The 14861-nt window shown below is 32.6% G+C and overlaps 4 protein-coding genes across 5 annotated transcripts; 3 read left to right on the top strand and 1 right to left on the bottom strand.

The window, feature by feature from the left end:
* Nucleotides 1–215: 215 nt before the first annotated feature.
* On the top strand, nt 216–3104 carry LOC108904840 (presenilin homolog). Its single transcript, XM_018707533.1, has 7 exons — nt 216–667; nt 726–935; nt 994–1214; nt 1270–1368; nt 1430–1636; nt 1695–1807; nt 2815–3104. The coding sequence occupies exons 1-7, from the start codon at nt 288–290 to the stop codon at nt 2968–2970; spliced, it is 1386 nt and encodes a 461-aa protein (XP_018563049.1). The 5' UTR covers nt 216–287; the 3' UTR covers nt 2971–3104.
* Nucleotides 3100–5053, bottom strand: LOC108904842 (ribonuclease P protein subunit rpr2). 2 transcript variants are annotated; one of them, XM_018707535.1, is made up of 4 exons: nt 4918–5053; nt 3937–4074; nt 3513–3613; nt 3100–3456 (listed from the first exon to the last, which is right to left on the bottom strand). In XM_018707535.1, exons 2-4 carry the CDS (start codon nt 3997–3999, stop codon nt 3207–3209), a joined length of 414 nt encoding a protein of 137 aa, XP_018563051.1. In that variant the 5' UTR covers nt 4000–4074; nt 4918–5053; the 3' UTR covers nt 3100–3206. The 2 variants fall into 2 exon arrangements, with proteins under 2 accessions (XP_018563051.1, XP_018563052.1); XM_018707536.1 differs by lacking the exon at nt 4918–5053 and adding an exon at nt 4682–4775.
* Nucleotides 4083–4912, top strand: LOC108904841 (UPF0692 protein CG33108). The gene is made up of 2 exons (XM_018707534.1): nt 4083–4522; nt 4598–4912. Exons 1-2 carry the CDS (start codon nt 4149–4151, stop codon nt 4884–4886), a joined length of 663 nt encoding a protein of 220 aa, XP_018563050.1. The 5' UTR covers nt 4083–4148; the 3' UTR covers nt 4887–4912.
* A 305-nt stretch (nt 5054–5358) lies between the features above and the next one.
* LOC108904808 (dnaJ homolog subfamily C member 1) lies at nt 5359–9477 on the top strand. Its single transcript, XM_018707483.1, has 4 exons — nt 5359–5552; nt 5604–5924; nt 8052–8765; nt 9255–9477. Exons 1-4 carry the CDS (start codon nt 5418–5420, stop codon nt 9381–9383), a joined length of 1299 nt encoding a protein of 432 aa, XP_018562999.1. The 5' UTR covers nt 5359–5417; the 3' UTR covers nt 9384–9477.
* The last annotated feature ends 5384 nt before the right edge of the window (nt 9478–14861 follow it).

The raw sequence follows: 14861 nt of genomic DNA, 5'->3' as shown, positions 1-14861 counted from the left end.
TTAGAGAAAGAACAAAATTACATTATGAAGACATAAAATTATGCACATAAAAAAAACTTAGATAATTTCGTAGATGACTTTAAACGATCTAACTAACATATACTTTACTATATCTCTTTTATAATTAATTACAAATATAAATTTAGATGTAACTTCCGTTGAATACGCCTCAAATGTCAAGTGCTCTGTTATCTGTTTGTCAAAATTTGTTATAATTGTCAGATCTGTTGTCAGAAGACAACATGAATATGAATCATTTCTGTTGATCCCACACAAAAATATATTGCATGTCTGAGTCTGACAGTGAAAGTGACTTCAATTCCGTAACTGAAAAAACAAGACTGATGGACGGTCATGTTGCAACAAACAGCGGAAATGCAGGTCCTACAGATATCAGAAACTCTCAAGAAGTTTCCAGGAGAAAGAAAACAAGACGGCATGAGAGCGACGTTGAGGAACAGCCCATGGAAAATAATGTGGGTGGAGGCGACGAGCCTCATACAGATTATGTTGTAGCCAGTTCTAGCGTACCTCCGGATGAGGAGGAGGAACTGAAGTACGGGGCGAAACATGTCATTAAGTTATTTGCCCCCGTTTCATTATGTATGGTTGTTGTCGTTGCTACTATAAGTTCGGTCAGTTTCTATTCCATGAAAGACATGTATTTGTAAGTAGTTAGATATTACTATTCTAGAGTTTATTGATCGAGTTTTGAAATATTTTAGGGTTTATACACCGTTCCATGAAGAAAGCCCAGAATCCAGCACAAAGGCATGGATGGCCGCTGCAAACTCTTTAATTCTAATGGCTGTAATAGTCCTCATGACCGTACTTCTGATTGTATTATATAAATACCGTTGTTATAAAACTATTCACGGATGGTTAATTATATCTTCTTTGATGTTATTATCCATATTTTCGTACCTGTATTTAGAGTAAGAACACAAAACATTTGATTTGCATTGTGATTGTTCTAACTTGGTATTTTTTTAGGGAAATATTACGAGCATTTAATATCCCAATGGACTATCCTACCCTTTTGTTTATCATGTGGAATTTTGGCGTAATGGGAATGATAGTTATTCATTGGCAAGGACCGTTGCTTTTGCAACAAGCTTATTTAATATTTGTTGCGGCTTTGATGGCACTGGTTTTTATCAAGTATTTACCAGAATGGACCACGTGGGCAGTACTTGCTGTCATATCTATTTGGGGTTTATATTTTTTCTCTATATATGGATGAACTAATATTAATATATACTTTTTTAGATTTAATCGCGGTGTTGATGCCAAAAGGTCCTTTGAGGATTTTAGTCGAAACAGCACAAGAAAGGAATGAGCAAATTTTTCCTGCACTAATTTACTCTTGTAAGTATTTAGTAAATAAAATATATTTTGTCAGTCACGTATAGGTACTTTTTTATTTAAGCAACTTATATGTATGCTTACACGAGTATGGCAAGCGGAGATGAAGTGCCCAACGTTAGGACGTCTCGATCAAGTGCAGATCATGGCTTTACGCAGGAGTGGGTTGAAAATCATGCCGACAGATTTGCTCAGAGACAAATAGAAGTGCACGATGTGCCCAGTGGACGTCCACGGGTACAAGTGGTTGCTGCTTCAGAGGAAGAAGAACGTAAGTCATGGTTAGGATTACAATTACAAAAACTTTCTATGAATATTTTAAATTTCAGGTGGTGTAAAATTGGGATTAGGAGATTTCATTTTTTATAGTGTTCTAGTAGGAAAAGCCTCTTCCTATGGAGATTGGAATACTACTTTGGCCTGTTTTGTAGCAATTTTAATTGTAAGTATCCATTTAAACAGTTTTTAAATGTTACATATAATTTTTGAATTTCTGAATTTTCTAACTTGTTTGATAATTTGCATATCACAGATGGGAATTACATTTCATATTCCTCCGTTATTGTACTTTTACATTGTATTTCATATTGTGATGCTCACCTCAGGTTTTTGTTGCTTCTTCAAATATTTTAACATTTTACCTTGCAACTGCAGGTAAATAAAAAATTAAGTATTTGCTTAAAACCTGGCATGGTCCGTTTACAAATTAATGTTGCAATTGCTAGCACAAGATATAATATTATTTTTAGGAAAGACAAAGAAATTGTCACATAAGTGAGTAAGTTGTAGTTGTAAAACAGAACAGTATGTCTTGTGTAAAAACGTCAATGCTTCTTTGACGTTATTATTTTGCAAACCAGTTTACCAGTCTTTGATTTTTCATCTTAAGTTTTTCCTCATTGGGACAGTAAAATGGTACAAATTCTGAAATTAATATAATTATTTTGCTCAAGTGCTGAACTTGACTTGCTTCTGCTCCCCATATTAAAAATAAACTGTATAAAATATGCTCTCTTCCAGACCATTAAAAAATATTGGCAAAAAAAATGTAATAATAATTAAATATAAAATTGAGAGCTGTGCTGTGAGTGAATTTAAATTAATATAATTATTGATCCGGGTGTATACAAAATTTTTACCAAAAAATTCTCGATGGTTCCTAGGTTTTTTAGGTTGGTCTGAGAAATTTTCCAGGCTTCCAAACTGTATTCTCTATAGTAGTTTTCATTTTTCAATAAGCACCATTTCAAAATTTTTTTTGCCAGTATCTTCCATCCAGTGGCGGATCTAGAGATGGACATTGGGGGGGCCGTTTGTACAATTGATGTCAAAAAAAAAATTATGCAGAAAACAGAAAAATTTTATTAATTTATTCTGTTTGATCTTTCTGTTCAAATTGGTATATGTTACCTCAGCTCTTATTACATTATTGTTTTTTTTTTTTTTTAGGGTTTGTGCCTTACATTGCTGTTACTGGCAATTTTCAAAAAGGCTCTACCAGCACTACCCATCTCCATCACATTTGGCCTCATTTTTTATTTTGCTACCAAAGAAATTGTCAGTCCTTTTGCTGACAGTTTAGCTAGTGAACAAGTATTTATTTAGATATATGTATTTAAACCATTCCCTTTGTTTTAACATTTAAATTGAACTAAACCACCAACTCATTCAAATCTTTACTAAAAAGTTAATAAGCTCCTATGTATAAGAATTTTTATTTAATAAAAATATTTATGCTTTGTCTTTTTTTTTATTAAAAACGTAATAATCAACTAAATAACTTACATGGGAATTACACGAATAATGTACGATACAAACTGTTCAATCAGATGTTATAAAAGTTAATGACTGTCACTCATATGTTTCCTTTGTATATTTTCCTGTGGGGTATAATCCAGAATTTCTACAATACTTTCCTCGCTTTGTGACCAGGGCATATATGTTTTATTTACTGTTTCAAATGTCTTTGCTGTTCCACATTCTAGGCACATCCAAATTACTTTTTTCTTTTTTATTCTAACTTTACAAGTAATTCCTGCCAACAATAAACTTCTACATCCTTTACATATAGTTCTTTTGATATCGATACCTCTAAAAAAACAATTATGGAACATGATAATGTTCTCAATTTTTTAGTAGTAACTTACATTCTTTGAACAGTTTTCTTTGAAATATTTACAAGTAAATTGGAATATAAAGATGAGGCTATGCTACAAGATGCATTTTCAGTAGCTAAGAGATTACTCGCCTAAAAATATTTAAACATCTTTTCAATTTAACTGGAAGTAGTACTAACGATGTTAAGGCTTTTACCGCCATGCTGATATGTAAAGTACCATTATTTATCAGGTCATTATCCTGTGGGGAGCTACAAGAATCAAAATCAACATTAGGGTTGACCTAACAGGGTTCGCCTCACAGAGCTTAGCCCAAGAAGCGTTCGTGGAAGATTCCTAGCTAAGCTTAAAGAAGTGCAATGTTTGTAACTGACAGTGACCATGTAAATATACCACAGCATAACAACCCGAAAACCCATTGGTGCTTTAAATACTGAAAACAGTACTTGATTACCTGATATAAATAATTAATTCTCTGAAAACCTTCTTTTCCAACGCATTTTTTTATTTTACTCATATTTAATCTGAATTTCCTAGTAGCTTAGTAGTCATCTGTAGTTCAAATGTTCTATAGTTCTATTCTCCTCCAAGACTAAAAAATTGAGGTTATAGTGCTCTAGGTTTTTAAGTTCAATTTGAAACAATATATTTTAACGAATTAATGGAATGGAATATTCTTGGGCGAAAAACTACCCAGAAATACACAAAATGTGTACATTATTTCAAATGACAGAACTTTCTAATCCCATTAAATACAATTACAATGCTCTAAACGGATACCTACAAGACGGGCCACAATGTGGATTAGTAGCATTAATGATGTGTACTGGTTCACCAAATAATGACACTGTCAAGCATCTTTATGATTATGCAAAAAGAAAAGGATATACAAATAATGGTGAAATTTTTAGTGTTGACGACATGGCAGATGTAGCTAAATACTATTTACCAAAAAAAGCTAATGTTGAAATTTTTGAAGGCGACTTATTCACTACAAAGATAAAAGAATTTTTATTAGACGGTGGAATGGCACTTGTACCGTATCCTTACATGGTATTAACATTGTTCATAGTTTTACAGTTTGTTGATTTAATATTTCTTTAAACAGTTACCAGATATGATACAAATAAAGATAATTCTCCTGGCTTTCACAGTGGTCATAAGGCTCACTGGGCAATTATAAGTGGAAGTATACTCACAGATGATGATTTCTACGTAATTGCCAGACATGGAAAAGCAAGGAATGTTGCTATCTGGAAATTAAAAATACTTGCACGAAGTAATAGTCAATTACAGGAATTTTCTCCAGATCGAAAGTTACATGATGTAGAATATAAACTTCCTGAAGGTGGGATAAATGGCCCTTTGGGACTGAATAGAAGATGTATCCTTATTAAATTGTGACATATAATAAAGCCATTTTGTCAGTATTTACCTTAATATTATTTATCTGCCTTAATGTAATGCTGCCCTAATAATGCGTAGCTGTAATTGCAAAATACGATTGCAAGATGACTTTTATAATTAATAATTGTCCCTAATTTCTTAATTTGACATTTTAATATTCTTAATGTGACGTAGTGTAGTGATGCCATGCCAGTCCACAACACAAAAGGTCTGTTCCAACAAGAGTCAGGGATTGGTTCCGAACCGTTTGAAATGTTTGGCCAGCTAAGTTTTAAATGTGTCTTCAGTGAATATATCGCAAGAATTAGTTGGATGCACTTTTCTGATGGTTCGGAACCAATCCCTGCCTCTTGTTGGAACAGACCTAAAAATGTAACAATACTGAGTGAGTATGATTCAAGAGGAAGAAGTAGAAATTTAACAAAGGATCTACGATTTTTTTTTTGAAAACATAACCTAAGAACGAGAAACGAGAACCATTTGTTGACGTGTTTTACAAGATTTTATGTAGTGAATAACTCGTAAAATATGAAATTAATATATATAATTTTTCTTGCCTGGAATTTTAGTTTTATTAATGCGTGGGACTCTGAACAATTGGAAGTATTTGATGTAGTAGAAGAAGTGAAACAGAATTTCTATGAACTTTTAAATATTTCTAAGGTATGATTTCCTTTTTGTTTAACATTTAACATCTTTAGAAATTACTTTCAGGATGCAACAAGTGCTGAAATTAGATCAGCTTTCAGAGGTCTTTCCCTCAAATTACATCCAGATAAAAATTTAGAAGTAGATACATCTGAACAATTTCGTAACTTAGTTTCTGTATATGAGGTTCTACGAAGCTCAAGTAAGAGAAAGTACTATGATGAAGTACTTATTAATGGAATGCCAAATTGGCGATCGGGACTATTTTATTATAGATATGTACGAAAAATGGGAATGACTGAAGCCGTTTTAATATTATTTATTATCTGCACTGTAGGACAATATCTTGTCAAATGGGGAGCCTATTTTGAAAGAAAATTTACAATAGTAAGTAAACTTAATAATAGTTTGAGTTGGATTGTCTAGAACAGATGGAAAAATAATATTTTTAATTCTTTATTTTAAATATTTCTATATTTAGATTTAAACATGACAGTAAAGTTTTACTTCCAAAGCATTTATTACTTTCCTTAATATTTTTCTTGGCAAATTGGAATGTATAATGGAGAGACCTTATAATTGACAAAATTGGCAGAATTATATAATACAAATTTCTTGGTTTTCATGTTATAATTTAAATTGACTGCTTACAAATTTATTTACTTTCCTTAGTCTCTCAACCGTGACTAGTAATAAAACTTCATAAACATTGCCTGTTTGTAAGAAACAAAAAACAAATTATTACTTCAAGAAATAACTACGAGGTAAGCTTATAGGTATACCTACTGCTGATGATGAAAGTTAATATTCTCACACAGCACCGGACTGGGAGAAAAAAGCAGCCCGGGAATTTTTCAAATCAGAGGCCCTAAAAAATTCTAAACTGACTTGGCTTGCCATAGTAAAAAGGAAATGGGTTTTTCTAGTGTACAGTTTTGAAATAGTCGTTATTTATGTCGAGTTTTCCAAAGTTGAGAAGATTGAAAATTTTTAAATGTATTATTTATTTTATCCATCAATTAGTTTATGATTTCATTTCTTTTTTTCAGTAGGTAATTTTACCTTGCATTCGACTACTTTTATGTTAAGTGCTTTACTCGGTAACTTTTTACTAGAGACTTTTCTAAATCCATCAAGCTTGAACCATAGAATACGATTTTGTATAAAATAAGACATGAAAATATGAGAGCTGTAATCTAAGAACTTAATTCTAGAATAAACCACAATTATTTGTATGAAAATAAAACCAAGGAAATCGTATTGTTAAATCATATGTATTAACCTAATAGTATACAAAAGAATAACATACATGTCGAACTTAATTTTAATCATTTCAGCAATTTCGATTAAATAAATACATCTGACAAATCTGAAAATAATATTATAGTAAAATCTTATTTGTAAAACTTGGATGTTTTGAAGTTAGTAAGCCAATTACTCCGTCAATCGTGATCTTGTTAAAAATATCTTTTTCAGAGTTTATAAGTATAAAGGCTTCTAATTTTTCTTGTCCGATGGAATTTCACAACCTATTTTTGATAAATTTTAAAATACTATATGATCGCTCACAAGCCATCTGCGTAAAAGAAAGAGTTGGGAGATATTTGTATGCTAAACTAAGCGTTGGATAAGTGCCCGTCAGAAGATTATACTTTCTATAGCAGCACACAGCACAGTCTTTGCAAGATTTTTTTGTTTTTCTTTACTTTGATTGTCTTTAACATTCGAAGTAATTTCATCATCATCTATGTCACCATTCTGACTAACATCGTCATCATCGTCATTATCGGTTAAAAGCTCAATATCACTATTATCCACGTCGTCATTTTGATCGTACTCGCCCAAACGTGACAATTTAATTTTTCTGGAGTATCTGGATTAAAAAATTGCAATTTTTCACAGAGTTCTTCAAAGGCAGGTGATTTTAGGAGTAATACGCCTATCTGCGGTTTTATGACTTGAACTCGCTTTCCCCAGCCTATATAAAGTTTACCCACATACCTTAGGTTTTACTATAGTATTGATACTATAGGTTTTACTATATATTACTCGCTTCTCCCTTCCCATTAGAGTTTAATTCACGCCTGTTTGCGGTTTTGCAAATAATGAACTTCCTTTATCCCAAAAGCATCTGTAGTTTAACTTGCATGTCTCTTAAATAAATTGTCCCAAAAAAAAAAACAGTTTAAAAAGCGACTAAATTTTAGAATTTTTTTTTTGCTTTCCATTCTAAAATTTTCAAATTTTTTAAATATATCTAAAATTTTGGGCCAAGCGGCCCTTTCGGGCCGCGGCCCATCGGGAGTTTTCCCTTTTTTCCCCTATGGCCAGTCCGGCCCTGTTCTCACATGTTCAGGCTTTTCCTGTTTCATAATATTTAGCATTCTTTTTTCACATACTCCAATTGTAAAAGTATTGGCTTATTTATTTAAACAGGATTAAGAAAAACTTTTTAAGTTTAATATATAGTAACATGGTTTCATAAATAATTTTTATTTACAAATTGAATTGCAGCAAGAGCAATTGAAAAGTAGACGGAAACAAGGCAGGAAAGCAAAAAATGAAGCAGAACCTGACATTATTATACCAAAACCTTCAGTATTCGATACTCTGCCGGTGCAAATCCCTCGTTTGATATGGCACTCAATCATATCTTTGCCTATAGCCTTAGGCATGATTAAAACTGCCGTAGAACAAAAAATAGAAGAGGTAAATAGACCGCCCACTCCTGAACCAGAACCCGCACCTACAAGAATAAGAACAGCTAGAAAGCGTAACAAATTTGTGGTACCAGAGGGCCCAAATTTTGAGGTACCCTCAACTAATACTAATTCAGACACAAGTGGTTCTACTGCCCCTCCACCGCCAGTTTCTGGCGGTTTGTGGACTGATGATGATTTAGCCGAGCTTATTAGGCTGGTAAAAAAGTTTCCACAAGGTTCAAGTCAAAGATGGGAGAATATAGCTGAGGCTCTAGGGCGGTCAGTACCTGAGGTAACATATATGTCTCATAAAATGAAGGAAAACGGATACCGATTGCCCTCAGAGCAGGAGGAAGAGGTTCAGGTGAAGGTTAAGCAGAAAACGAAAAAGGACGATCTGAATGAAGATGTTAAGAAATGGAGTCAAGTTCAACAAAAAGCACTGGAAGATGCTTTAGCTAAATTTCCTAAAGGTTGTACTGACCGGTGGGATAGAATTGCAGAACACGTTCCTTACAAATCAAAGGTAAAAGTTGTTATTTTTTTGTATAAAAGTTCATTTGGTTTTATATTATCCTCAAATATTATATTAAAAACAAGTCTTATTATTAAAACCCTTTAATGTTTTCAAAGATTGTGTCATGTCATATTTTGACAGTGAAATATCATTTTTTAGGGCATGATTTCTTGGCTCACATAGATAAAAAATTCCAAACAAAATTTGCGATATAAGAAATTAAAACAGAGATGGCAGACTCTGAGATCTAGAAAAGGGTTGCACATATATTCCCAAAATATAAATTTTTCTGAAAATTGCAGTATTATGAAGTTTAAAAATGAAATAAATTAAATTTAAATTTAAATATATACCATTATGAGAAGAAATAGGCCTAGAAATGATTTCCTAAAAACGGTGTAAATCCCATGCTTCATTATCAAATCACGACCATTTTAATTTTCATGAACCGTGAACACCTGCATAGAATCGTCTCCAAATCAATTTTTTTTCTTTTAGGAGGAATGCGTGTTAAGATTTAAGTACCTTGCTGAAAATTTAAAAAAACAAAAAGCTAGTGAGAAATTAGAGAAGACTGAAGAAAACTCTGACACAAAAAGTGAAGAAGTGGATCTTATATCAAATTGAGTGTAGTATAATGTAAGAGTAAATATGGAATTATTAAGCTGTTTTTTAATTTTATTGTAAATATGATTTTATTAAAAGAAGTTATACAGTATTAGATACTTGTTTTGATTATCATTCAGGGCTAAAATCATTCCAAAGTCTTTTAAGGAATCTTTGGAAATATATTTAATGTATAGGGAAATATTAACATGACAAATTAAAAACGAAAAATTTAAATAAACTTTTACACCAATCAATAAGGTTTTGAAAATTACCCCGATTCTGTAGTTATTTAGTTCAATTTAAATCCGTGGTACTTTATACTGAAAACTTATTTTTGTTGTAAAAAGTTGGTAATATTGAAGTATTTTAGAAAAACAAGAACTAAATTGGGAAAAGATCATGTGATTTTTTAATGCGAAGTACTCGCTCATGCAAAATTTTTACGATTTTGTTTTATTAGTTATAAAAAACATAAAACGAAATATAGAAACCAAAACGTACTTATTCATAAGAAAATTACAAAAGAGAAAAAATTGTGAAATGCAAATAAATAAAATATTACATAGTAAAAATGAAGTCAAATGTAAAATACAAAAAAATTTGTTGGCTAAGAATAAATTTTGAGGATAGTCATTTTTTAATTTTCTTCTTACATGGATTCCTCCGTAACCTTTTTTTTCCACTTCATTCACTATCACAATCTTGGAAAGTCTCCTCATCTGAATGTACCAGAACCCCTATTCAGGTCTTGCCCCTATTAACTACTATTGCGAAATTAACGGTAGTTAAAACACCAAACCAAGCTTATTGCTCCTTATTTACAACTTCTCCCGAGGTGCTCTTATGATGGCAATAGCACAATTTCAGTATTCAGCCTTTTGTGTTGATAGTAATATATATATACTTATATTCTTCAAATACATTTTTTGATTCTTGTAAAGATATATTTTTTAGTTTTTTGCATTTAATCCATGCAATGATACACACGATATTTTCTTATAACTAAAATTTGTTGCTTACAAACTAACATTTTTCTGTGTGTATTTTCAGCAAGACGTGTCAAGTGCAAAATTATTTGATAAATGTTATCAAACTGCATAATCTGATTAAAAACAGCAATTTTCTACAGAATTCTGACTTTCCCCGGTAAAATTAAAAATAATTGTTGTAATTCTTAAAACAAGGCCAAGAAACAGTTTTTCCACTGAACTAAATGATAAATGCATGTCACATTTTGAAGGAGCAACGACGATATGTTTTCGTTTTTTAAATCTGAAATTACGTATCAAATGACATTTCTGATTTCTACGTATAAAACTGAGAAATTACAGAAAATTTCACAAATCAAATTTTTTGACATCACAAAAATTAAATAAATCAAGATATATCGAAGCTCAATTTCTCTTGAAAATTGAGCCTATTACGTCACAACTTGTTTTTGTCTGTATCCTGAGAATTATGAGAAACTCCCATCTTATACAAAAACATAACGTACAAATGTGATTCTTAGAATGAGCAGTTAACATAAATTTATAAATAAAATATATACGAGCAATTGTGTTTCAAGAAATATTTTTACTTGTTTTAAATATTTAACCCTTTCACTGGGCCTGCCGCCTATAGACATCAAAATATATATGCGTGAGCTGAGCGCCTGCCGTCTTTAGGCTTTTAGGTGTTTATGATTCTCTACGATATCCACAAATAAGCGTAGTGATTTGTGCGGGTATTTTACAGCTTAGGAGCGCACTTTGTAGTCATGTATGCTGTGTAGCCCTTGCATCCCACCATGGGTGTAGCGTAGCTACAATTTTTGCTCAGGGTTGGCCTAGGGCTATAAGCTTTATGAAGGCATCTAAAAAAAAATAGCGACTTCCCGATATAAAATTTGAACACGTTTTGATTTGATTCTACATCAAAAACATACAGGCTGTTACAAATTCGCTTCTCACTACAGGGATCTCGGAAACGATAAGAGGTACGAAGTAGCTTAAATGAGGGCAATGTTGCGTAATCAGGGGACCAACATTATGCCTCTAAAAAATCAAGGCTAACATGATTAGTTTTCGAAATACAGTATAGACTCTTTAATCGGAACTAATTAAAACATGGGCTTAAAGAGATAAGTTCGAATTACCGATATTTTCGGATTACTGGATAGTAAATATGTACATATGTAAATATTTATATGTACATGCATATAATATGAATTAGATTTTGTGTTACTGAAAAGGCAAAAATTAACAATAAAACCAAACATTATCGTAAAATATGTCATATAAATATCGACATGTTTGCACGGCAATAATATTTGAACTAAAAAGATCTAATCGACAAAGGTTCCGACTTCCGTTTTTAGCGGTTACTTTTTATTATGTAGTCTGACTATAATCCGAACTATATACGTTAAACTGAATTTTGTTCGAAGAGTTTTGTTTCGGATCATCGAAACGGGCATTCGTCGGGTCGTCGGGCCGGATTAGTGGATATTCGGATTAAGGTGAGTTTGGATTAAAGAGTCTATACTGTATTTTGAAAAAAAAAAACAAAATTTTGGAAATCCGCTTTTGTTTCATTTCAGCCTTGTTTGAGGTGATATTGAAAAAAGAAGAATACTTTCTCATGGCCACTTTTTGCCCTCTATCGAATGGCTCAATCAATTTTTATATGTAATGTTTCGTCTCTCCAGGACCATCATCAACTTCATTTTTTTAAATGCGACCCTATTTTATTTTATTACATTTTTTACAAGCCTTCATGGTCCCCAATACTATACTGCCTCAGCCCGAACCAGATTCAGACGTTTTGTCTCAAAAAATTCATCTTCAGTGTATTCGTTCCATATTCATCTAAATTTTTTATTTAGATTTCTTTGTTTATTGAATTATCGTACTCTGTAAGTGTCGTTAGGCCCTGCGAAATCCATTTAGTTATTTAAACTATTACTACCACGCATTACAATAAAACATTTATTGTTATTAACTACTACCATCACTTGGTCATACATAACTCAATAAGTTGTTGCGTCAAAATTAAAACATTTTTACAATTTTAATTTTATAATGACAAATTAATTCTTAAAAATGCATATGAACAACCAAAATGCTAACTGAATATTATATTCTTTAAAAAATTTCAGTAAATGTTCAAAAATATTTTCGTTTTGGCAAAGGTTGAAAATGAAGATCAGCGTAATATTATCGGAATTTATTATATCTGTAACCGCAACTGTGAAAGAGCATGCCAGATGAATATCCTGAAAAAAAATTGATCGGAATTTGTTTGAATTTTGAGCACTCGAGAAGCCTAGAAATAACTATGGACACGGGAATAAAACTAATAATTTTTTATTTTAATATACAGGGTGTATCTTAAGTGATGACTTTAATTTCAAGGGGTGATTCCTTGTCATATTTTAAGCAAAAAAGTGCATATGAACATCGGTCCGCAAGTGCTTCGTTACCGAGATACAAAGTTGGGAAAATAAATCGCATTTTCTTAAATATCTTTCGACTGATTCGAAATAATTTAATGAAATTTCATACACGGGGGTTTTTTGGAATGACAAATTCAAAGCTGTGGTCAATTTAGGTGTATTTTTTTGAGGGCGCCAATAATGAAGTAGCTAGGAGCAACCGTTTCCATGAAAAACACATTTAAACTTACTTGAGCTGGAAATATCATAAAAATTGAATTAAATCAAATGCTCAAAATGAGAACCGCCACTGTCAATACAAACATGAAATCTTCTGCTCATCGACTGTCGCACACGTTTAAAAATTCCTGGAGTGTTGCGTATGACATTACAAGAATTTACAATTCTGTTTCTTAAATCATTATCATCTACAACTGGCGTTGCATAAACAAGCGACTTCAGATGTCCCCAAAAGAAATAGTCCAGAGGATTTAGGTCTGGAGATTGTGCTGGACACGGCTGAGGTCCCCGACCTATCCATCGCTGAGCAAAAGTGTCATTAAGATGTTGGCGAGCAGCAAGACTGAAATGAGCAGGTGCCCCGTCGTGCATAAACCACATGTCATTTCTAGTTGCTAGTAGTACATCTTCTAACAGACTAGGCAATGTTTCAGCTAGAAACTGTCTGTAAGTCTCACCATTCAGTCGAGGAGGAAGAAAATGCGGTCCGATGACATGATCACCAATAACTCCGGCCCACACATTCACCGAAAACTGCTGCTGAAATCCACGTTCTCCAATAACATGGGGATTTTCATAGTTCCAAAAATGATTATTGATGATATGGAAGTTTATGATGGCATCCCGTGAAAAAGTTGCCTCATCTGTGAACAGAATTTTAGACGTAAAGTTGGGATTCTGCGCAGTATTTTGGAGAAACCATCGACAATAATCTAACTGTGCAGGAAAATCTCTTGGCAACAGTGGTTGCACGCATTGAATGTGGTACGGATAAAGTAAATTTGTGTGACAATCCTCCAAACACTTTGATGACTTATGTTAAACTGTTCAGATAATCTTCGCGTACTACTTGACGGATTAGCTTCCACTTCTTGTAGGATTGCTTCCTCTAGTTGTGGTGTCATTATTGTTCTCGGTCTACCAATACGTTCAGCGTGAGCATTTAAAGATCAAGTTTCGCACAGTCTAGCATGAAGCCTTATGAAAGTTATTTCTGATGGAAGTGGTCTATTGGGAAATCGTTCCTGATAAATTCGAAGGGCTTGTGCAGCATTTCCATCTGCTAGCCCATAAATGAAATGTATTTGAGCTTGTTCAACGTTATTCATAGTTAACTGCACACTAAAAGATAGTCAACTGACAGTATCTTGTCACTTTTAATGCCAAATATCATCGGAATTTTGTTATCACAGGAATTTTTGTATTCAACAAAAAAACATTTCTTTAAAATCTTTTTTAAGCAGATAAGGTAGGAGAATCGATTATTCTAGTCCAAAATGGCATACAGCAGAAAAAAGTTGCGATGGATTAAAGAGGCCGAAATCGTTGCCGGTGGCGCCCTCAAAAAAATACACCTAAATTGACCACAGCTTTGAATTTGTCATTCCAAAAAACCCCGTGTATGAAACTTCATTAAATTATTTCGAATCAGTCAAAAGATATTTAAGAAAATGCGATTTATTTTTCCAACTTTGACACCCTGTATTTCGGTAACGAAGCACTTGCGGACCGATGTTCATATGCACTTTTTTGCTTAAAAGATGACAAGGAATCACCCCTTGAAATTAAAGTAATCACTTAAGATACACCCTGTATAAATTAATGGAATTTACCCATCTTGTAAAATAAAGTTCAAGCTTTAAAATGACATGTCGTGCGTCTCAATCCGTCCAATAGAACCCGAGATATGGTAAAATAGGTGCGTGCGGAGACGGAAAATGAAAGATATTTGAACTAAATTTGCGATAACTGGTTAAAATTAATCTTTTTTAATTTTCAAAAAAAAAATATGTTATGAGAAAACTTAACTATTAACTGACCACTATAACAATAACAATTAA

This window comes from Anoplophora glabripennis, unplaced genomic scaffold, assembly GCF_000390285.2.
Source record: "Anoplophora glabripennis isolate ALB-LARVAE unplaced genomic scaffold, Agla_2.0 scaffold104, whole genome shotgun sequence".
NCBI classification, from domain to species: domain Eukaryota; kingdom Metazoa; phylum Arthropoda; class Insecta; order Coleoptera; family Cerambycidae; genus Anoplophora; species Anoplophora glabripennis.
The sequence above is the reverse complement of the archived record's forward strand: the minus strand, read 5'-3'. Positions and strand labels throughout refer to the sequence as shown.